The sequence below is a fragment of the Berghia stephanieae genome, chromosome 11 (genome assembly GCF_034508935.2).
Source record: "Berghia stephanieae isolate SIO BIC M18660-M18661 chromosome 11, UCSD_Bste_1.3, whole genome shotgun sequence".
NCBI lineage: Eukaryota > Metazoa > Mollusca > Gastropoda > Nudibranchia > Aeolidiidae > Berghia > Berghia stephanieae.
Window position 1 is genome coordinate 417,485 of NC_088370.1, and position 25,000 is coordinate 442,484.

General features: G+C 36.3%; 1 protein-coding gene across 2 annotated transcripts in view; it reads right to left on the reverse strand.

Moving 5' to 3' along the window:
- LOC144957120 (solute carrier organic anion transporter family member 4C1-like) overlaps nt 1-21,732 on the reverse strand; it is a 26,653-nt gene extending 4,921 nt beyond the window's left edge. The window contains exons 1-8 of one of the 2 annotated variants that reach the window (XM_078888113.1): nt 21,341-21,692; nt 18,482-18,543; nt 15,519-15,721; nt 13,985-14,911; nt 11,501-11,696; nt 9,130-9,283; nt 7,483-7,673; nt 6,256-6,320 (exon numbers count right to left, since the gene is read on the reverse strand). In XM_078888113.1, coding sequence (XP_078744239.1) covers nt 6,256-6,320; nt 7,483-7,673; nt 9,130-9,283; nt 11,501-11,696; nt 13,985-14,911; nt 15,519-15,721; nt 18,482-18,495 — 1,750 coding nt within the window. In that variant the 5' untranslated portion in view covers nt 18,496-18,543; nt 21,341-21,692. Of the gene's footprint in view, nt 1-6,255; nt 6,321-7,482; nt 7,674-9,129; nt 9,284-11,500; nt 11,697-13,984; nt 14,912-15,518; nt 15,722-18,481; nt 18,544-21,340 lie in introns of both variants that reach the window. The other variant, XM_078888114.1, reaches the window with a different exon arrangement.
- Between the last annotated feature and the right edge of the window lie 3,268 nt (nt 21,733-25,000).

The window sequence follows — 25,000 nt, forward strand, 5'->3', positions numbered from 1 at the left end:
GTTCAATTGCATTAATACCGTTCAACCCATTAATACTGTTCAATCGCATTAATACCGTTCAATCGCATTAATACCGTTCAATCGCATTAATATTGTTCAATCGCATTAATACTGTTCAATCGCATTAATACTGTTTAATCGCATTAATACCGTTCAATCGCATTAATACCGTTCAATCGCATTAATACTGTTCAATCGCATTAATACCGTTCAATCTCATTAATACCGTTCAATCTCATTAATACCTTTCAATCGCATTAATACCGTTCAATCGCATTAATACCGTTCAATCGCATTAATACAGTTCAATCGCATTAATATCGTTCAATCGCATTAATACAGTTCAATCGCATTAATACAGTTCAATCGCATTAATACCGTTCAATCGCATTAATACAGTTCAATCGCATTAATACCGTTCAATCGCATTAATACCATTCAATCGCATTAATACCATTCAATCGCATTAATACCGTTCAATCGCATTAATACCGTTCAATCGCATTAATACCATTCAATCGCATTAATACTGTTCAATCGCATTAATACCGTTCAATCGCATTAATACCGTTCAATCGCATTAATACCGTTCAATCGAATTAATACCGTTCAATCGCATTGATACAGTTCAATCGCATTAATACTGTTCAATCGCATTAATACCGTTCAATCGCAATAATAATAATAATAATAATAATAATAATAATACTTTATTGCATCCCAAAAAGGAAATTTTTTGTACAGACGTGTTATAATTTACACAATAAGATAAAAATACAATGGAAATAGGATGTATATATATATAAAAAAAGGAGCAGCTCTATAACCAGAGCTGCGCTTTATAATATGAATAATTTCAACACTGTAAAATAGTTAAAACTGTCACTATAAATTGAAAATTGAAAAGATTGCAAAACAAATAAATTAATAAATTAATATTTATATTTTTAAAAAGTAAAAATGAGAAATAATTATATAAAATGATTATTGCTTGTTGTTATAAAGCCTAATACTGGACGGCAGAAAAGATTTTCGGTGTCTCTCTGTTTTCGTTGAAATAGAGAAAGGGCGACCACTTCTTTCTGACATAATAATTGATGGTCTTAGTGGATGATACTGGTCATTTAATATTTTAGTTATTTTATTTATACAAAATTTCTCGTATAAAAGATCTACATTGTCAACATCATTTATATAGCGTTTAATGGATTTTTTAATATTTGAATTTATTTTGTTCCTTTCCACTGCTAAGCAATTGCCTCCCCAAGCTGTTATACAAAATGACAAAACACTTTCGATTACTGCTCTATAAAATGATGTGCAGAGGGTTTTATCTATTCTAAACTGAGAGAGTTTTGATAAAAAATATGTACGTCTGCACATCTTATGCCTAATTATTTTCAAGTGTTCATCCCACTTGAGCCTGTCATCAATCGTTACACCAAGGTATTTGTAGTGAGGAACTCGCTGGACGAATTGGTCCTTTAATTTTAACGGTTCTATCGGTTCCTTCACTCTCCTAAAGTCAATCACTAGCTCCTTTGTCTTGCTTATGTTAAGCTCTAGGTGGTGGGCATCACACCAAGACACAAATCTATCAATTTCTTGCCTATAAGCCCTTCGTTGCCATTTGTTATGAGGCCTTGAAGAGCAGTGTCATCTGCAAACTTTATTAAAGGTACACTCAGGTTTTGACTTCTACAGTCATTCGTGTATATTGTGAATAATACAGGGGACAATACACAACCTTGAGGAGCACCAGTATTTGTAGTTATACAGGAAGATTTGTTTTGTCCTAATTGAACATATTGTGCTCTCTCCGTAAGAAATTCGAGCACCCAAGCAATTATATACTTGTTTAAATTCAGACTAGTCAATTTTTGAACAACCAACTGAGGTTGCATTGTATTGAACGCTGAAGAAAAATCTGCAAAAAGCAATCTGCAATAGCTCCTAGCGTGATCTAGATGCCTGTAGATGTTGTTTGTAAACAGCAAAATGGCATCCTCTACACCACGTCCTGGTTTGTAAGCAAATTGATGACTATCACTCAATGGCATAAACTGATTCCTAATTTTAACAAGAACAAGTTTTTCTAAAGATTTCATGACTATTGAAGTCAGTGCAACAGGTCTGAGATCGTTCATAGTTTCAAGTTTTTCTTTTTTTGGAACAGGAATAATTTTTGAAGTTTTCCAAATTTCAGGGATCGAAACGCATTGGAGGGACCAGTTAAAAATATGTGTATAAATGGGGGAAAGCTGATGGGCACATTCTTTTAATAGTTTTCCTTTCAATCCATCCGGCCCAGCAGCCTTCCTCTCGTTTAGTTTCGAAAATACGAATCTCGTTTCCTCTTCACTGACCTCAATAGTCATTTCATCTTCCAAAGCCCTGTCTAATTTATGTTTTTCATTTTCAATATCAAATTTGTTTGCTGTGTCGAAACGTGAATAAAATTTATTTAAAGTTTCAATTTCGATATCTTCTGATATAATCGTGGGCTTTGGATTATAGTTAACAGCAGTTTTAAGCCCCCGCCACGTGTCCCGTATATCCCCAGAAGAAAAGCATTTTTCAATTTTATTTTTGTACTTGTCTCTACAACTAGATATTACTCTCTTTATCTCTTTTTGTTTTGTTTTCAGATCTTTTTTGTTTCCACTAGTAAAGAGAGTTTTCTTTTTGTCAATAAAAGTTTTAGATCTTTTGTTATCCAAGGCTTGTTGTTAGGATAATATTTTATTTCTTTTTTACAAGACACTAGCTGTTCACAGAATTTTAAATACTCACTCACACAGTCATTCAGCTCATCCACACTATCACATGATTCAATAAAAACATTCCAGTCAGTGCATTCAAAACAACCACGCAAATCTTCACACACACTTCCGTTCCAGATCTGCTGTACACTTTTCTTTACTGGTTTTACACGTTTAAAAACAGGGCGGTAGGTGGGGAGTAGCAAGAGCATGCACTGGTCAGATAAACCTAAGGGGCACGGGGTAAACATTTGTAACTATTTTTAATATTACACACAATGTTTTTTGTCCCTTGTCTCGCAGTCCACGTATTGATGAAGTCCCGGGAGAGTAAAATCGTTACATTGGTTAAAATTGCCAGTGACCATCAATACGGCATCGGGTGACTTAATTTGAATGTCCTGTATTTCTTTCCTCAAAATATTTTTCGCTGTGGTGTTGTCTGATGATGGTGGAATGTAGACGTTGATGATGATGACATGAGTATATTCCCGGGGTAGATAATATGGTCGTGACGAAACAGTAATAAATTCAATATATTCGTCACAATACATTTTCTTTATCTGACAGTTATTGGGGTGGCACCATTTGTTGTTAATATATGTGCACACCCCACCCCCAGTTCGTTTATTTACATTAGTCCGATCTCCTCGAAATAGTGAATATTGTTCAATATTAAAACATGATGATGGTATGTGAGGAGATAGCCAAGTCTCTGTTAACGCTATTATGGAGACTTGATGATAGTCACTATTGAAACGACACAGTGAAAACAGTTTGTCAGTTTTATTTTTCAGTGATCTTACATTACCTGTCACTACACAGGGTAAAAATGGACGAAAAGGCCGTCTGTTAAATTTTGTTTTTATTCCTCCTTTTCTCCCCCTCTTTCTTACTTTAATAAACGATGTGTCAATAGTGGGTGGCGGGGGTGACACGGGTTGGAGGGATCGGAGAGTCTCTGGAGTATAAGTTATCGATAGGCTTCTGGCAGCAAAATCACAGGCTAAAACACCATTTATGCTTATAAATATACTAATAAATATAAAAATCAGGAACAATATACACTTCACATCCATTTTGAATAAAAATTAGGCGTAAATTCCGACGATTGAATGATAAATGAATAAAAATATGTGTAGAAAATAGGTAAACATTCACAACACGTCTGTTGTCGCCGGAAGCCAGCGCCATAGATTAATACCGTTCAATCGCATGAATACTGTTCAATCGCATTAATACCCTTCAATCGCATTAATACCCTTCAATCGCATTAATACCGTTCAATCGCATGAATACTGTTCAATCGCATTAATACCTTTCAATCGCATTAATACCGTTCAATCGCATGAATACTGTTCAATCGCATTAATACCCTTCAATCGCATTAATACCGTTCAATCGCATTAATACCTTTCAATCACATTAAATACCATTCAATCAATGCATCCGACAAATGAAATCAACATAATGAAAGCTAATTTTCCAAAACTCGTTGAGTCGATTTTTCTACTTTTTGAAATTTTCCATCCATGAGATAAATTGGAATGTAAATTTTATTTTAAGCATCAATTAACACAAGAATTTCCATAGATTTGGGTGAATTTGAAGTTTAAATACGATAAAATAAAAGACTGAATGAGAAATCTTAGTGGAAATAATCCTCAATATCACAATATGGAATAAAAATGGAGTGACAGAGTGTTGGAAAACCAGTCTTCATCTATAGACGAATGTAAAGACAGACAATATTATTCATCTATCGACTAATGTAAAGACAGACAACATTATTCATCTATAGACTAATGTAAAGACAGACAATATTATTCATCTATAGACGAATGTAAAGACAGACAATATTATTCATCTATCGACTAATGTAAAGACAGACAATATTATTCATCTATAGACGAATGTAAAGACAGACAACATAATTCATCTATAGACTAATGTAAAGACAGACAATATTATTCATCTATAGACGAATGTAAAGACAGACAACATTATTCATCTATAGACTAATGTAAAGACAGACAATATTATTCATCTATAGACGAATGTAAAGACAGACAATATTATTCATCTATAGACTAATGTAAAGACAGACAATATTATTCATCTATAGACTAATGTAAAGACAGACAATATTATTCATCTATAGACGAATGTAAAGACAGACAATATTATTCATCTATAGACGAATGTAAAGACAGACAATATTATTCATCTATAGACTAATGTAAAGACAGACAATATTATTCATCTATAGACTAATGTAAAGACAGACAATATTATTCATCTATAGACGAATGTAAAGACAGACAATATTATTCATCTATAGACTAATGTAAAGACAGACAATATTATTCATTCATCTATAGACGAATGTAAAGACAGACAATATTATTCATCTATAGACTAATGTAAAGACAGACAATATTATTCATCTATAGACGAATGTAAAGACAGACAATATTATTCATCTATAGACTAATGTAAAGACAGACAACATTATTCATCTATCGACTAATGTAAAGACAGACAACATTATTGATCTATAGACTAATGTAAAGACAGACAATATTATTTATCTATAGACGAATGTAAAGACAGACAATATTATTCATCTATAGACGAATGTAAAGACAGACAATATTATTCATCTATAGACTAATGTAAAGACAGACAATATTATTCATCTATAGACTAATGTAAAGACAGACAACATTATTCATCTATCGACTAATGTAAAGACAGACAATATTATTCATCTATCGACTAATGTAAAGACAGACAATATTATTCATCTTTCGACTAATGTAAAGACAGACAATATCATTCATCTATCGACGAATGTAAAGACAGACAATATCATCCATCTATCGACGAATGTAAAGACAGACAATATTATTCATCTATCGACTAATGTAAAGACAGACAATATTATTCATCTATAGACGAATGTAAAGACAGACAATATTATTCATCTATAGACTAATGTAAAGACAGACAATATTATTCATCTATAGACGAATGTAAAGACAGACAATATTATTCATCTATAGACTAATGTAAAGACAGACAATATTATTCATCTATAGACTAATGTAAAGACAGACAAAATTATTCATCTATAGACGAATGTAAAGACAGACAATATTATTCATCTATAGACTAATGTAAAGACAGACAATATTATTCATTCATCTATAGACGAATGTAAAGACAGACAATATTATTCATCTATAGACTAATGTAAAGACAGACAACATTATTCATCTATCGACTAATGTAAAGACAGACAATATTATTCATCATGTCCAGTGACGGCATCTTGGACAACATCAAACAAAAACAGGAAGGAAGTTACATAAGAATAAACAAGGGCTCTCATTCTTCAAGACGAGGTAACTAATAATACATGGGACATAACTCTGTCATTAATACATAATAATTACACAGTTATTTCCCAGTCATTACACACAACACTCACCAAGAGTTCGAACGATAAAGGTCTTGACTCCCTGGGCATGGGTCTTATAATCTTCATGAACACATCTATGAAATTCACGTGGAAAAGAATAGGGAAAAAAGCATTTTAAAAGGTTTAAAAAAAAAAAAAAAAAAATTATCTACTAAATGTCAAGAGATGTTAATACTTTGAGAAAAATACTTATCTTATCCAAGAGAGAAATGGGTTACAAAAACATTCTCATTTATCTAATGAGTTTTGTTATTGGTTCGTAATTATTGGCTGAAGGAGGGTTTTGAGGCCAAAATGTTACACGTGTAGTTTTCAGTCTTTTTTTTTTTATTATTGCATTTTTGAAGCCATGGGTGATATAAACTTAAGTTTTCCACCAAAAATGAAAAAGAAAAGGTGTTTGGTCACTGTGAGACAGAATAGCTTTCTTATCATTATTATAATCATCATCATTATTATTATTGTGTCATAATTATTATCATCATCATCAGTATTAAAGTAGTAGTAGTAGTAGTAGTAGTAGTAGTAGTAGTAGTAGTAGTAGTAGTAGTAGTAGTAGTAGTTCTTCTTCTAATCATTATTATTATTATTATTATTATTATTATCATTATTACTATTTTTATAACTATTATTATTATAACTGAGAATTAAAATTCTTAACTTTCCATACAATTTCGTACTTTCGTAATTGGCCATAAAATTTGTCTAAAAATTTGTAAAATCACCAAAAAATTCATAAGATTTGGCAGGTATGTCATCATCATCATCATCATCTAATCGTCGGAGGGATACACTGGATGCAGATCTCACCATTTTCCACCATTAAGCACAGTCGTTAATCTACCGGGCCACGGCCGTGCGATAATCTACCGGGCCACGGCCGTGTCCTGCATTTCAAGACTGGCTTCCAGGATTCCTTTCTGTGGACTTGTATAGATAGAACGAAGTTGACGTCACTCGGCTCTTTGTTGTTAGTGTTCTTTGCCATCTGCGTTTATGAGTAATTCTCACAAAACTGTACTAACCAGACTATAAACGTTTGAGGTTACAATTATTTTTGTGTGTTGGTCCGTTATACTTCTGGATGGCAATGTTGTGAGCTTCTTAGCCAAGCGCACACTATCTATAGCTCAGTGGTGTCTATCTCCTCTCCGAGCTATTGCACTATATAAAAGCTAATTCAAAATTTACAAAATGTCAATGCCATAATTTCCTCCAATGACCTTAAGTCGTTACCTAAGTTGTATGGCATCCCCCGGTGCTATGGGTATGAAGCACAGGCACAGTGTGAAGAACAGGAGAGCAATGAACACGTAAAGAAGGCTGCAGGGTTCCGTACACGAGTCAGTAGTCAAGGTAAAACGGTTGCTGGAAACCACATCAGTGTCATTAAGCGTGACGGCGGCCATGCAGGAACAGTCGATATACTGGAATGGGGAGCGGGGGAGAGGGGGGGGGGGAAGAGAAAGAGAAAAAAATAAGAGAGAGTAAATATATGAGCTGGGGTACTGATGTAGAGAGAAAGGGGAGAGAAGGAAAGAGGAAATGGGAGGAGAGGGGATTAGGGAGAGAAGGAAAGAGGAAGAGAAGGAAATAGGTGGGAATTGTGAGATGAGACAATGATGTGGAGAGTAAGAGGGAGAAAGAGGAAGAGAGGGAAAGAGGAAAAGGGAGAAAGAGATATTTATTTCTCTTCCGTCTATCTGGTTATTTTAGGTGATGTATTTATGTTTTTATTTTTCATTTGTTAGCTGAAGAATGGTATTGATCCCGAAACTTTGTGTTTGGTATTTATTTTGTTCCATTCTTGAAGCTGCAAGGGTCCCATAGCTCAGTTGGTAGAGCACTCGCTTCACACCCAGAGGGACCGAGATCAATCCCAGGTGCAGTCGAGATCTTTTTTTTTCTGATCCCCCTGTCCACCCAGCAGTGATTGGGCAGCTGGGTCTGTTAGATCTGGCAGAAAGTAGTTTGCGATAGACTAGCATCCTATCCAAAGGATAGCAAGAAATTGCTCTTGTCCATTTCACGCTATAGAAACCGTTATAAATTCCGGCGCCATAGGCCTAGTGGCTCTGAAGAACTACTTTTTGTTTTCTTGTCTTGAAGCTGCTCTATTCATCTTTCTTGATTACTCTTTACAATCCACACCCTCAAGCTGATTCGTATCCCCAGTGGATTCCCATTTTTTTATTTTAATGTTCAAAGAGTTCCCAGCAATCGCCAAACTGCTCAGTAACACAATTCATAGAACTACAGGAGGATACAGATTTTTGTAAACAGGTGCACGTTTAAACTACTCAGAATAAAATGGATGGATAGAATTAAGAACGAAACGGTATGGAAAAGAACAAAGCAGAAACCAGTGGGAGAGGAAATAGGAAGAAGACGATGAAATAAAAAGAATGACTCCAGTATAACAAAGAAAGTATTGGAATGGAACCTTCAGGGCAGAAGATCAAGGGGAAGGCCACGGGGAACATGGAGAAGAATTAAAGAAGTGGATATACAGAGAAGTGATAAGACATGGAATGAGTTTAAAAAGTTAGCTCAGAATAGAAAAGGATGGAAACTGTTTGCCTGTGGCCTATACCCTGACCCAGGGTGAAAAAGGCAATGATGATGATGATGATGATGATGATGATGATAGAAAAGGATGGAAACTGTTTGTCTGTGGCCTATCCCCTGACCCAGGGTGAAAATTGCAATGATGATGATGATGATGAAGATGATAGAAAAGGATGGAAACTGTTTGTCTGTGGCCTATACGCTGACCCAGGGTGAAAAAGGCAATGATGATGATAGAGGATGGAAACTGTCTGTGGCCTATACCTGTGGCTTATACCCTGACCCAAGGTGAAAAAGGCAATGATGACAGCTTACCTTGTCGTCTTTTTTACCAGAGCAGCCGGCAAAACACGGTGAAAAGAACAAGTTTGAACTATTGTCACAGACAGGCTCAAACACATCTGTGTTACAGTTACACATTGCATTACACGGAGAGATCAAAGACTTGGATGAGCCGCTGCTGATGGAGCTGAGGGAAAAAAGACAATAAAAAATATTGAAATTAACTCTTTCAGCGCTGAGGCTATATTCACTTTCCCGTCACAAAATGGCTGACACCTAATTGAGGCAGCATGAAAATGACAAGCTAAGACAAAGGGAAATTCGGCACAAAATCTTAATTAAAATACCCCCCCCCTAGGGCCAATTGAATGTTGTGATGAAAGAAATGATACCATTGGTTTAATTTATAGTACTTTTGTAGAAAGTAGGATTGGATTACATTATCATTTTTGCCTTTCAAGACCAGCCGCACTGTGCGGCCATTGGCCAGTAGAACAGATTCTGCTCTGGCTACACAGTGTGGCCAATGGCGCTGAAAGAGTTAAAAGAAACAAAAGGTTGTGTTACTGCTGATGGTGACAAAAAGTGAAATAAAATAAAATTCCCTTTATTCATCCTATAGGGGAAATATGTCTTTAGGGTCTATCCCTGGATTAACCCAGGCATCAGCTAGGGCGAGCTGACTTGTCCAAGGTCACACAGAGCAGCAGAGGGTGATCAAACTTGGTACCTTTTTGCTTAATATCACAAGGAGAACTGTGTATTCGTTAGTGGATTGATTTGAAATGACACATATGGTAAGGGACTAACGAATATACAGTTCTCCTTGTGATATTAAGCATTCTTGCGACTTGGTCACAGACTGTCCAGCTTGAAGGTGACCAGTAGCAAGTGCATGTTGTTCTTAACTAAGTCGTGACATCGCATAGACTATGGATGGTATTTTGCATTGTATTTTCCTGCCTCGAAAATGTTTCAAGAAGACATGGGATGGCCAAAAAAATAATCTACACACTTCCTGTCCACAGTAAGGGGCTAAAAGGTCAATTTAGCACGTGCGCGATGTGGTGAGCGAATTTCAGGTCAAAAACAAAACATCAACTATCGATGCACAGAAAGGCTAATGGTCAAGAACTCAGTGTAAAATCTTTAGCCTACGCCAACAGATAAAAAAGTAACGACGATTTTAAATATGTATATTCTCCTCCTCCTACCCATCATCATCATCACCATCATCATCATCATCATCATCATCATCACAATCAAATAAAAACATTATCATCATGTTCATGTTCATATATTAAATACCACTAGAATTTAGTCTCTAGATTAAGTTAGTCTGAATACTTATTTTGTTAGCCAACAAAGATATATATCGTATATATTTGCACATCAATTGTGCAAAAACCTTTCATTACAGATTATTGAAAAATATACCGTATTAAAGGTAGATTATTACTCTTATATTCCCCACTATGGGTTAGGGTAACAAAACTAAGTAAATATAAATTTTGAATATTTATCAAATTAAAATATTTTTCATGTTGATTTTTTAAAAGAGTTATATAGATTGTTCAAGGAAGAGTAAAGTACACTCCCCATTTCTTGATATCAATGAAAATAATTGTGTCTTAAAGGTGAAAATGTGGCCGTTCTATACATAAAAGATATAAAAACATAGAAGTGTACGGTCAACAATTGCAGTGTAAAAATCAATGATTTTTTGAAAATTGTCCTATTTCCTGGCTGACAATGAAACCCAAGCGGTGATTCTACCTGCAGGGATAAAATATGGCCATTCCTCACGTTCTGGACATCTGTTATGACATAACCACATGGTGGTCTCCCCGTCGTTGACGGTGGGTCGTTTGCATTGGGGATGAGTGAAAGATTTCTAATGAAATATACGGCTGTGTTGTGTGTGTCACAACAATACTGTCATCATTTGGTCAAAGAACGTAAGCGACAACGTAAACAAAAATAAGCTATTTATATTATTCTGGGAATCCCCGTTTCACAGCGCACAATACGATATGGGTCAAGTAGCACCTAATGTGCAATATTATAACACTATCAGAAATAGAAAAATTTTGAAATTGAAACATAAAACAAAATTCTTAAACTTAAAAATTCGAACACATTTCTGACCACATCTCAAAACTAATCCAATGGGGCCTCGGTCCTTTTATCAAAAGATGGCTGCCATTGTGTGTGGATCACAATCATAATACCAGACTTGCCTACTACTGCAGCAAAGTGGTCTTTTGGTATGACACTCGCTTTCGGATCGGAAGGGCCTGGGTTTGTCGATCTATAAAGTTGACCACAGCGACTACTATTTCTATCTCCTAAAAAAACTACAAAATTGTTAATTTCCAACTAGGCAGGTCTGCGACTCCAATACCTTCCAGTGAAATCTCTGTGTACTCCGTAGATGGATTTTTGGTCACACCGGATCCAGATGAAAGAGCTGCACAGTCCGGATAAAGCTGCCAGGCCGATGATCATTTTGATGGATTGGGAGATGTCCAAATTGAAATGCTTGGCCACCCAGCCACCGAGAACCATTCCTCCAGCTGCCGCTGGGATCACAGCCAGGCCTGAATAGTGAAGGAGATGAAAAAGAAATTTTATTTTTTTTAAAGAACGAAATATACAAGAGACCGTCAAATCTTCCATCATGAAAGATGTTTTTGTTTGTTTTTAAGGGTTTTACGGCGCTTGCCACACATTGAGGTCATATCAGCGCCAGTAAAAGGAAGAAAATGGGATAGTAAAAAGTTCTAGAATTACAATTAAAGAATCCAAGAAAAAGTAAGACAAAGGGGATTTAGTTGAAATAGGGAACAGATGTAGATTCCAAGAGCACACTATAAGTGTACTTAGTTTGAGATCACCCAAAAGTCTCACCCAGACACCAGCACAAGATCCCACTATGTTTATAAATCATATGATAAAAATAAAAAATAACAATATATAACCGAAATTATTTACAAGGAGAAAAATATCATCTCCCAAAACTATAACTATACATTCGACTGTTTCCATCCCAGCCAAGGACTCTGACCATGGTCAGGATAAAACTAAGTAATCTCATTCCAAGACAAAGTCAGAAAGCAACTTGGAATATAGTCAGAAAGCAACTTGGAATATAGATAAAGAGGGATAGAAGTCACAATAAGTGCCTCTCTGCCCACTATGGGAGGTCAGGAACCCCACCCAGACCATCATGAAAGAATAACATAGTAAACAAACAAAAACTCCCTGTTCTCCCCAGTGCGGCTATGTGGTCTTGACACTTCTTTCGAATCAGAAGGTCCTGGGTTCAAGCCTCACTCAGTGCAAAGTTGAATCCTTGGAAAAGGTTCTTTACTCACAATCTCTCACACTACTCAGGTGTAAAATGAGTACCTGGTCATTAACAGTGTTGTCTCTGTCAGACAAAATTGTAAATTGATGATTGCCTAACAGGTCCAACAGGCGTCATGTCCCATTCTACATGTTACACGTTGCTGGTGGTCAGGGACCCTTTGTAAAGGTGTCATGTCCCATTCTACATGTTAGACGTTGCTGGTGGTCAGGGACCCTTTGTAAAGGCGTCATGTCCCGTTCTACATGTTACGTGTTGCTGGTGGTCAGGGACCCTTTGTAAAAGGCGTCATGTCCCGTTCTACATGTTACGTGTTACTGGTGGTCAGGGACCCTTTGTAAAAGGCGTCATGTCCCGTTCTACATGTTACGTGTTGCTGGTGGTCAGGGACCCTTTGTAAAAGGTGTCATGTCCCGTTCTACATGTTACGTGTTGCTGGTGGTCAGGGACCCTTTGTAAAAGGCGTCATGTCCCATTCTTCATGTTACGTGTTGCTGGTGGTCAGGGACCCTTTGTAAAGGCATCACGTCCCGTTCTACATGTTACGTGTTGCTGGTGGTCAGGGACCCTTTGTAAAGGGCCTTGAGCATGTTAAATGGATATTGCGCTTCATAAAAGTTAATTATTTTTTTTAATGTATTTCTTTGGGGAAAACATGTTATTTTAGAGGTTGAGTAGATCATAGGCATCACGAATCACATATCTATCCATATAAATAGTGGCACTATGAGACTTTTATACGAGTCACAGAAATGGTTACATTGTGACATCCAATCAAAAATCACATATTATTTTTATGTATAACGAGAATGGTTATTTAATAGAAATATTATATGTGATTCATACGATCTTCAATGTTTTGAGACCCTTTCTACGAGGAGAGGAAATAAAAGATTGGAATTTACCAAACAGGGCTCTACTGTGTCATAAAATAATAGTTAAATCTATAAAAAGCATCTGGACCCTCATAGCCCGATTGGTAGAGCACTGACATCAATCCTGGGTGAAGACGAGATTTTTCTCTGACCCCCTCCCCCCTTCTGTCCACCAAGCAGTGATTGGATAGCTGGGTCTTGTTAGATCTGGTGGAAAGTAGTTTGCAACAGACTAACAATTCACCGAAAGGAAAGCAAGCAATTGTTTTTCTTCATTTCACACTATAGAGAATGGGATATACTCCGGCTCCACGAGCCTAAATGCCCTGAAGGACCACTTTATATATATAAAGTGGCAGAGTGGTTAAGAAATTGCAAGGTGACCTGGAAGGTCCCGGGTTCGAGCCCCGCTTCAGGCACTTCTGTAATTTTCCTTGAGCAAGATTATTAACCCCCAATTTGCTCACTTGGACAATATGAGTGATTCCTGTTGACATCAAACATCTTGTTTGATGAATTATCTATATTCCTTTGTGGAATGCCTAGGCGACGATATCTTATGATGTTGAGGCAAAAGGGCATAGTTCATATATATACACACACAAAGCATGACAGGAGAATTTCACTTCACCAATAACCTTACCTGCTAAAAGAGCTGCATATGCTGCTGTCACACCAAATTGGTTTTCAATGTACTTGGGCAAAAAGACAGCCAGCCCAGTCAGGTTCATCCCTTCCATCACCATGGCCAGGGTGACGAACACGAAGCACGGATTCTTCAACAGACGACATGTGGCATTCAGGAACCTCAAGCCTCCCAGTTTGGCCGACAGGTGCATGGACGAGGTCATGTGGGCCTGATTTTGACGAAGCTGTCGGACTTTCTTACAAGACGGCAATTCTGATCCAAATAACGATATCGCTATCGCGCACACAATCTGGACAATCGCTGAGAGCAGAGGCCCCAACCACCACGCACCGACCCATCGTTGGTCGCCTGGAGCAAGGTTAATATCTGACACAGAATCAAAGTCAACGTAAATATTCAATAACTGTCCCCCGATGGTGTAGCCCAGACCAGCACCTAAAATATTGCAACCGTAAACTATGCCGAGGAAAAATGGAGTTCTATCCGGCATAACACAATCGTCAATCAACGAAATGCCCACCGTAAATGTGGTGGTCCCTCCCACACCGTGCAGTAACTGGCCTGCCAGGAAGACGTAGAAATAATTACTGAGAAACGACCTTCCATTCTCAGATGAACATGTTTCATTGGAAGACTGGCTTTTGTGGCAAACGAAATCCGGCAACTCGAGCCCTAGAGAGTACTTGTCTGTTAAAAAATGTGGCGAGGAGAGCACTAAGGATCCTACAGCTGAACAAAACATGGCTAGCGCCAACATACGAGCTTTCCGCTGTCCTGATCCGAAATATCCGGCTAAAAGAGCGAGAAAGGCAGCAGTGATGTCGTAGGAGGAAGAGATGAAACCGATATCCGTGCTTTGGAGGTCAAACCGTCTCTCAATTGACGAGGCATTCACGTTGATGATGCCATTGACCACAAAACCTGAAAAGTGAATGACAAGATTCAGTTGGAGAAAAACATTCCTCGGCCAAGAACAAATACAATTAAAATGATAATAATTCAATAAAATCCAAACTGTTTGTATTGAACTTGACGTATTATCCCGTAAACTGCTTTTGTTGTAGGCTGACAAAGGATTTGAGCCCAAAATGTTCCATGTTAAAAATTAATTTCTTTTTTTTTTTTTGGAAGCTGTTATAATCAAAATAATTTTTGTTCCAACATGATGCCTGAGATTCAATTTGATCCACACTTATTGAATCTGAATTCGTGTAACCATAAACCAACACAACAACAGCAAAATCTACTAATGTAATAATTAATCCAAAAAGTGCCCTAAGGTGCAACACGTACAAAGACAATAGTATTTAAGGTAACACAAAATGCAAATACTATTACTGTTCAAAAAGCCTGCCTGAACACGAATGTTTTCAAAAGTTTCCAAAAATTACCCAGGTCTGGGCATCTTCCATTTCTTTATCTCATTTATTTCATACTATTAGGATCCCGACATAGAACGATTTTTCAGCTAGAGATAGTTTACATATGGGAACAATAATCAGTCATTCATTTTGAGACATTTGCTTACCGAGCGACAAAGAGTAAGTAGCAATGCAAAAGACCAAGACGGCCGGCTTGTTTAATTTCTGCAGACAATTGGGACGCCACCCTCGGTAACCACACCTAGTATCGGCCTTAACGGATGCCGTAGACAAATTGTCGTCATCCAGTTCTGGAGTGGCCAATGGGGCCGATGGGATTTCATCCATCCTTAGACTGATGACGGAAAACCTGAAGTGGACAAAATAAACGAAATGATGGTACAGGCATTATTTTTTTTATAATTCACCATTTCTAGAGCCCCATACCCACAAATTGATTTTATATGTAAAAAAAAATAAAATGATAGAAAAGGAAATCAAATCAAAAACAAACAAAAAACAAAAAACAAAAAAAACAAAAATTATTGACCATTTATATAGCAACGTATACACTAATATGATTTCATCATGTAAATGTTTAATTAATATTTTTCTAGGACTCTAAGAAAAGCCCTTGAGAAGCAACTGGACGGCTGCTACACTTGTATGCTGCGGATGGCCTTCAACGTAAGCTGGAAAGAGCACATGTCAAATGATCAGCTCTAATGTGACCTCCCTCCAGTGACTTCGAAGATACAAAAGAGAAGACTGAGACTTGCAGGGCACTGCTGGAGACACAAGGAGGAGATTGCAAGCAGTCTTGTGCTATGGGAACCACTTGAAAGAACCAGAAACAGAGGCAGGCAGAATACAACATACATTGGATGACACAGGAATGGACAACACCCGGGAGCTGCGTACACTCATGGAGGACAGGACAGAATGGCGAAGACTTGTGGCTCATGCTGGCGCCCAAAGGGGCGGCCTAAGTAATATTTTTCTCACGCTTGTCATTATCTGCATGTTTTGTGTGTAGCCTAAAGAAGGTCAAAGCCATCTAACTGGTGCATTTAGGCACCTCTAGCTTCGGGCTTTCGTATCCACTAAACTTGCTCCAAATCAAAGCCATCTAACTGGTGTATTTAGGCAACTCTAGCTTTGGGCTTTCGTATCCACTAAACTTGCTCCAAATCAAAGCCAACATCAACATAAAATATGTAGATTGGGCCATTGTGCCTGTAAAACACTATATATATTATCATCTGTTTTCAACACAGACAATTTGAGTTTTCATATCCACTAAACTTGCTCCAAATCAAAGCCAACATCAACATAAAATATGTAGATTGAGACATTATGTCCCTAAAACACTACATATATATTATCATCTGTTTTCAACACAGATACTTTGAGAGAATGTGCATAAAGAGCATTCTCTAAGGACTCAACTTTGCATTGCTCAAGGAAGGAATCTAGCCTGAGCTTACCAATTCGAAGAGAAGTATCATACCACAATATTGAAAAGCTGTGCAAAAATAAATAAATATGATACCGACCTGAGTGCAAATGATGTCAATCAGGTTTCACCAGACCAACCACAAACAGTTAACTATAAATATGTTCATACAAAACAAAATCAGAATTGGATGGGTGGGTGGGGGGAGGGGATCTGTAAAATCCCAAAATGCATTGTTTCAACCTTAATTATATTTGAATTGTCACTTTAAGGTTATTTAGAATTGGTCAAGTGCTATGCAATTTGAACATATGTGATTAAACATCAATTTGTTACCTAAACTTTCACTTTAAAAATCTGAACTCTATGTCTATCTTATTTTGTTTCGAAAAAGCAAAGGTTGAAAATTTCAAATGATTGTATCCAGAATAATTTGATTGGTTTATTTAATCATTTTCTGTTATTTTAACGTTTACGTCAAGCTTGCTAATATTTAGCGATTCAAATCTTTAAATGACTGAGTTTTTTATAGGAATGCATATCACAGTGACTGTGAATGTTATTTTATCATAATTAGAATCATTGATGTTACAGACTTAATTAAAACTACAACAAAAGGAAATTAAAACCAAATTAGAACAAAACAAAAGTAAAACAAATGGAGCAATAAAATTTAAAAATTAAAATTAACTGAAAGAAAACCAAACAATTTTTTTAATGTTTGAGCAAACATAATTTTCTAGATGAAAAACAGTGGCCAAACTTATCAGGGTGTTTTGATCTGCTATCAGGGTGTATTGATCTTCTATCAAGGTATTTTGATCTTCTATCAGGGTGTATTGATCTTCTATCAGGGTGTATTGATCTTCTATCAGGGTGTATTGATCTTCTATCGGGGTGTATTGATCTTCTATCAGGGTGTATTGATCTCTATCAGGGTGTATTGATCTTCTATCAGGGTGTATTGATCTTCTATCGGGGTGTATTGATCTTCTATCGGGGTTATTGATCTTCTATCGGGGTGTATTGATCTTCTATCAGGGTGTATTGATCTTCTATCAGGGTGTTTTGATCTTCTATCAGGGTGTTTTGATCTTCTCTGTCTTAACTTCTTGATCTGATACAGAATTTTATCAACAGCTATCCCATGTTTTTTAGCTTAGCATTGTTATATACTAATACTACCAAAGTGTTGTGAAGTTAAGAATTATTTTAAAATAAATTGGTAATCTGGTTAGTTTGAAGTGCATAAGAAGGAAAGGCCACCAATGGCTGACACCCATAAACTACTGCACTCATCTAACCTCATTCAACTGACATCCTACTTCAACTCTTTTATCATATTCTTTTTTTTTTTTACTTTTGGGGGGAGGGGTATCCACTTAGAGATTATTTTTTTTCTTCAATTTTAATTCAACAAAAATTATTGATCATACAAATAATTAATAAAAATTCAAAATTAGTATCTTCATATGAATTAAGCCACTCCCTCTGTTCAACTATCACTCCTATTCTACAATATCACAATACACATTTGCCCTATGCAAATTAAAGACTAACTGATTCCTATATATCTCTCTTTTACTTTTATTATGTATCTTAATTTCAGAACTTATTGTACAAAACTGAAACAAAACTATAAACTGCAGAACTTAAAAGTCTTTCACCACCTACCTGAAGTCAATCATTTTGTGGTCTGAATTGAACTATTATTTCAATCAAACCGACAATGTTGCCTAAAATATCAGAGAGAAAAACATCTGATGTGGTCGTAGTTAGGGTATGTTGCCTAAAATATCAGAGAGAAAAACATCTGATGTGGTCGTAGTAGGGTATGTTGCCCAAAAACCTGGACATGCCCAAAATCCATATGCTTCAGAGTCAGTTATAAAAAACCTTTCCATATATGTCTTTTTCCCGGTGAATAGAATTCTCTATAATTTTGAAGATTTGAACTTCACAAAAATAAACATTCATGCCTGCTATTTTTGTAATTATAAACTATTGTATAAGGCATTTAAAGGATAATTCCTATATTCAGCCTTTAGTAAGATAAGATAATATAATACATAAACCATGACTCTCAAATCGGTATTATGTCGGGGGGGGGGGGGACATATTGATGTCGAAAATTGATTTCATAATTTAAAATATGCAAATAATGCTGTTTGAAGCTCGAAGAAATAAACGCCGATAGTCAGTGGGAATGGAAGCGTCAATGTAATGAAAGAAGGCGGATGATATCGACGTTTGGATGGAGTGAAACACTTAAAGTTTAACCCTCTCATGTTCAGATTATTTTTGGGGAAGTAGATAATGAGTTCCCTACATGGCCATGTCAATCATGTAGACATCCTTTGATGATATAAGCCTTATATTCCTTGCATAACAATAGCGTAATACATCGACAGTGAGAAGCGTCTTTGTTTTGGCCAGCCGGTTAGAAAACCTGTGATTGGTCGAAGACTTTGAGATGCTTGATTCACAATTCTACACGAATGGACAGTGGCGGTAGATCAAAGAGGTGTAACATATTTATTTACCAACCATTTTTCTTAGTGATAAAATTACAAAGTAATAATTTCGCATCAGAAAAAATGACTCTGAAGTTCCTATCTCTTTATTACAATAAAATTGATACCACGAATAACAAAATCGACCCACAAATAAGGCGAGTTATAAATTATTCATAATATCTTTTTAAGTTTACAATAATTGTCATCAAAGTCATTTTTCATCACCAAAGTCATAATTTTTTTCCCATTTTTACCAAACAAAGTGCAAAGTCAATGATTTTCACCCGCAAATAAAATAGGATCCAAATCGCAATTTCTACAACATATTTTATTTTTTTGTCTGCAAATTTATAAAAATCAAAGCTGAAAACATCCTGCCACAGTGACAGGCCTGTCATTTCCTTCACAACGATTGGATTTTACTTACTGAGGCCAGTCTTGACTACCCCGCCCATGAATATTATGCCGTTGTCGTTTTTTGTCGGGTTGAATCTTAAAGAGTTAAAGTCAAGTGAAAGATGAGAGGATGGCATCTGTAAAGAGTCCATATCATCTGATCTTCATCTGAACCTTTCATTCCATTTGACACTTGCTATTCGGTCAAAAATATGAAACTTGAGTGAAATTGAGAGATTTTCGGGCAAGGTTCTTCATCAAGTGACAAAAACTTAAATCTCTCATTTCTGGTCACTGTAACTTTCAACAAACATTCTGGCACATGTTTCACCAACATAATAATACTGTTGAGAGTTGATAAGTCCCATATGGTATAAACTTATGATATATCAGGTTGCAGTAAAATGAAATTTTAATATACCATCTTTTCCAATAGACAGGAAGGAAACCTATTATTAATAAACACTGAGAAAGCAAAGCCTAAAAGATTTCATAAATTTTATCTAACTTAACAGTATAATCATCCAATTCTTATATAAATAAATAGTGTAACCAATAACACATCATCTTTCAAAAGTCAATTATTCTTTAAGTTTTAATCTGGCATTGAACTTTGACCTAAGAGCAAAAGTCTGGGGCTCCGATAGCTCAGTTGAAAGAGCTTCACAAGCAAAGGCATCAAGATTGATCCCAAGTGTAATTGAGATTTTTTTCTGACCCCCCCCCCCCCCCCCCCTTTTTTTTTTTTCCACCCAGCAGTGATTGGATAGCTGGGTCTGTTGGAGATAGAATGAAAAGTACTTTGCGATAGACTAGCATCCTATCAAAAGGGCAACAAGCAATTGCTATTGTCTGTTTCACTCTATAGAAATTGAGACAATAAACTCCGGCTCTGAAGGACTACTTTTTCTTTTAAGAGCAAAAGTATGGGGAGTATAGTGACTATGACCATGAAGTGTAGGATGTTATTTTTCCAGACAAATAGTTAGCATAATGCAGCATAATAATTGTCAGCTTTATTCTTATATTCTAAACATGTTGACTTTTTCATATGTCGACAATTTATCTTTGCAAGAAGCATTACACTTCTTATGTCGTTGTAAAGATATTTTTTACCATATTATTATCATTAGTTTAAGTCTAAGTCAAAGTCAGAAACGACGGTGGTGCAAAATCCGTTTTTAATTCGATAAAAAATACAATATCCAAATAAGTGGGAGACCTTCCATAAACTACTACATCCCAAGTATTCTTGTTCTAGAAGGGGGTTTGGGAGGGGGGAACTTTTTTTTTTAAGTCTCCCCCCTCCCAAACCCCCTACACTAGAACTTCTAGCTAGTAGTAGTAGGGGGTCTGGGAGGGGGGAGACTTTAAAAATAAATGTTTCCCTCCTCCCAAACCCCCTACTAGAACAAGAATACTTGGGATGTAGTAGCTTATGGAAGGTCTCCCTAAAACAATGCGATCATTTACTGTCATAAAGTTAGAACTGTTGTTATTGTTACTAAGTTATGAGAAGAGTTGGAAGAGAAACTCAATATTCAATATGACACTTGATTAAAAGCCGGATTGATCGGGGCCGGATAGAGTGAAGAATTGATGAAATCCATAATCAACCTACCTCAGTAATTAAAACGGTGCATAAAAACGTTCCAATCCTCGCAGTATAACCATCTCATCACCCGACTCCCCCCCAAACCAGCAACTAGAAAAATCACAACAAATCAGTGCTGCTGTTGCTGCTTCAAACAGGTTGCACCGCTCACAAATGCTCACTGAACCGATAATTAATTACTACATTAAAAAGGAGAACCCAATATATCCATCAATATACCATCAAGTAACCAAAATATCTAAAACATTTTAGATTAAAGGTCTTGCGCCTTGAGCTTTATCCATTATTGACACCTGTACAACTGTAACTGTATGCATTTCAGTGTTTTGTTTTTCTTTTCTTTTCTTCGGATGTTATTATTTTTCTTTCCTTTCCCCGAGTCATCTTTTTTAAAAACCGACCTCCACTCTTCCGAAAGATAAAATACTGCCTCCCTGCCCAGCCCAGCCCAGCCCTGCCCTCTGCACTCTGTCAACTGCTCGGAAAGCGGATCAATCAGTGTTCATTAGCAAGAAGATCGATAAATAAATTTTTAAACATGATTCAATAACCCATTCATGAATAAATACTTGGTCTTGTTTTCCTCAAATACTAATTCGTCACGTGTGGAACTCCTGATTTTAAAAAAACATTAAATATTTTGCATGATTTGTCCTTCATGTAAATTATACACAGATTGTGACCTTTGACATTGCGTGACGAGACATAGGCAACTCATGTTCAGTAGCACTCACGTTCCAAACACCCGTGATTTGTCAAGATCTCTCTCTCTCTCTCTCTCTCTCTCTCTCTCTCTCTCTCTCTCTCTCTCTCTCTCTCTCTCTCTCTCTCTCTCTCTCTCTCTCTCATGACAGGCAAATTCCATGGCCCACCACAATACTAAAACGAGCGTCATTATCGTTAATCGTGATCGCGTCTTTTATCTCTGTAGTCAACTCGTTGTCAATTTATCCTCTCCTCTCCAGTAGATCGAACAACAAGAGTAAATAAAAGGATGCGTCGTGGGCATAGCAATCTAGAGATAGCATTGGTCGTGGGTCATTAGGGGGATGAATTTGTTGGCGTGAATATTCTATGGCCTCCAATAGTGTTTGTGGGGAGTGGGGGGGGGGGGGGGGGAGTGTTTGATGGTGATAATGATGATGTGTTTATATTTGCGTGTTGGGGAGGGGGGATTCAATGTATATAATAAGAGTGTGAGCATCACTGTTTACCCGTTTGGCTAAAATTGATGATGATTATCATGATAATGATGATTAGTGGTACCCAGAAAAACCCAGTAATTCTGCCCAGATTGGAGCTCGAGGCATCAATGTTGATGGCTAGACTCTTCAAATTTGTGCAGACATCTCTCAAATTCAAAGGGGGGAGATGAGCTATCTCTGCTTCACCGATTCACTGATTGGTTTGCACAGGATCAAAACTGAACCTCACAAATGGAAGCCATTTGTATGTAGCAGGGTACAGGAGATGCATAAACACACCGATCCTGAGAAATGTGATTTGTTGACTTGTGACATTGAGGCAAATGATCTTATCAATTCAAATTTAGTTCTACGTGGATCAACTTGGCTGAAATCTGGAGTTGATCATCACGGAAAGACTGGAAAAGATGAAAACTTGAGAGTATATTGACCCAAAGGTCAATCATGGAGTATAACACGTTTTTGTTTGTTTGATGTTTTATTTTGTTTTAATGTTTTGTTTGTTTTGTTTAGTTTAGTTTGGGGGGGGTGTTTTGTCTTTGTGTGTGTGTGTGTGTGTGTGTGTGTGTGTGTGTGTGCTTTTTTCTGGAAGGGGGGGGGGGGGAACAGACTAGTTTCCTGGATGAAAGGATTTCCTAGAAACTGAAATCCCGACTAGAAAACCGTGAGTAGGTAATTGTAATTGTCTCGTGAAATATAGAACATGAGTAGGTAATTGTAATTGTCTCGTGAAATATAGAACATGAGTAGGTAATTGTAATTGTCTCGTGAAATATAGAACATGAGTAGGTAATTGTAATTGTCTCGTGAAATATAGAACATGAGTAGGTAATTGTAATTGTCTCGTGAAATATAGAACATGAGTAGGTAATTGTAATTGTCTCGTGAAATATAGAACATGAGTAGGTAATTGTAATTGTCTCGTGAAATATAGAACATGAGTAGGTAATTGTAATTGTCTCGTGAAATATAGAACATGAGTAGGTAATTGTAATTGTCTCGTGAAATATAGAACATGAGTAGGTAATTGTAATTGTCTCGTGAAATATAGAACATGAGTAGGTAATTGTAATTGTCTCGTGAAATATAGAACATGAGTAGGTAATTGTAATTGTCTCGTGAAATATAGAACATGAGTAGGTAATTGTAATTGTCTCGTGAAATATAGAACATGAGTAGGTAATTGTAATTGTCTCGTGAAATATAGAACATGAGTAGGTAATTGTAATTGTCTCGTGAAATATAGAACATGAGTAGGTAATTGTAATTGTCTCGTGAAATATAGAACATGAGTAGGTAATTGTAATTGTCTCGTGAAATATAGAACATGAGTAGGTAATTGTAATTGTCTCGTGAAATATAGAACATGAGTAGGTAATTGTAATTGTCTCGTGAAATATAGAACATGAGTAGGTAATTGTAATTGTCTCGTGAAATATAGAACATGAGTAGGTAATTGTAATTGTCTCGTGAAATATAGAACATGAGTAGGTAATTGTAATTGTCTCGTGAAATATAGAACATGAGTAGGTAATTGTAATTGTCTCGTGAAATATAGAACATGAGTAGGTAATTGTAATTGTCTCGTGAAATATAGAACATGAGTAGGTAATTGTAATTGTCTCGTGAAATATAGAACATGAGTAGGTAATTGTAATTGTCTCGTGAAATATAGAACATGAGTAGGTAATTGTAATTGTCTCGTGAAATATAGAACATGAGTAGGTAATTGTAATTGTCTCGTGAAATATAGAACATGAGTAGGTAATTGTAATTGTCTCGTGAAATATAGAACATGAGTAGGTAATTGTAATTGTCTCGTGAAATATAGAACATGAGTAGGTAATTGTAATTGTCTCGTGAAATATAGAACATGAGTAGGTAATTGTAATTGTCTCGTGAAATATAGAACATGAGTAGGTAATTGTAATTGTCTCGTGAAATATAGAACATGAGTAGGTAATTGTAATTGTCTCGTGAAATATAGAACATGAGTAGGTAATTGTAATTGTCTCGTGAAATATAGAACATGAGTAGGTAATTGTAATTGTCTCGTGAAATATAGAACATGAGTAGGTAATTGTAATTGTCTCGTGAAATATAGAACATGAGTAGGTAATTGTAATTGTCTCGTGAAATATAGAACATGAGTAGGTAATTGTAATTGTCTCGTGAAATATAGAACATGAGTAGGTAATTGTAATTGTCTCGTGAAATATAGAACATGAGTAGGTAATTGTAATTGTCTCGTGAAATATAGAACATGAGTAGGTAATTGTAATTGTCTCGTGAAATATAGAACATGAGTAGGTAATTGTAATTGTCTCGTGAAATATAGAACATGAGTAGGTAATTGTAATTGTCTCGTGAAATATAGACATGAGTAGGTAATTGTATTGTCTCGTGAAATATAGAACATGAGTAGGTAATTGTAATTGTCTCGTGAAATATAGAACATGAG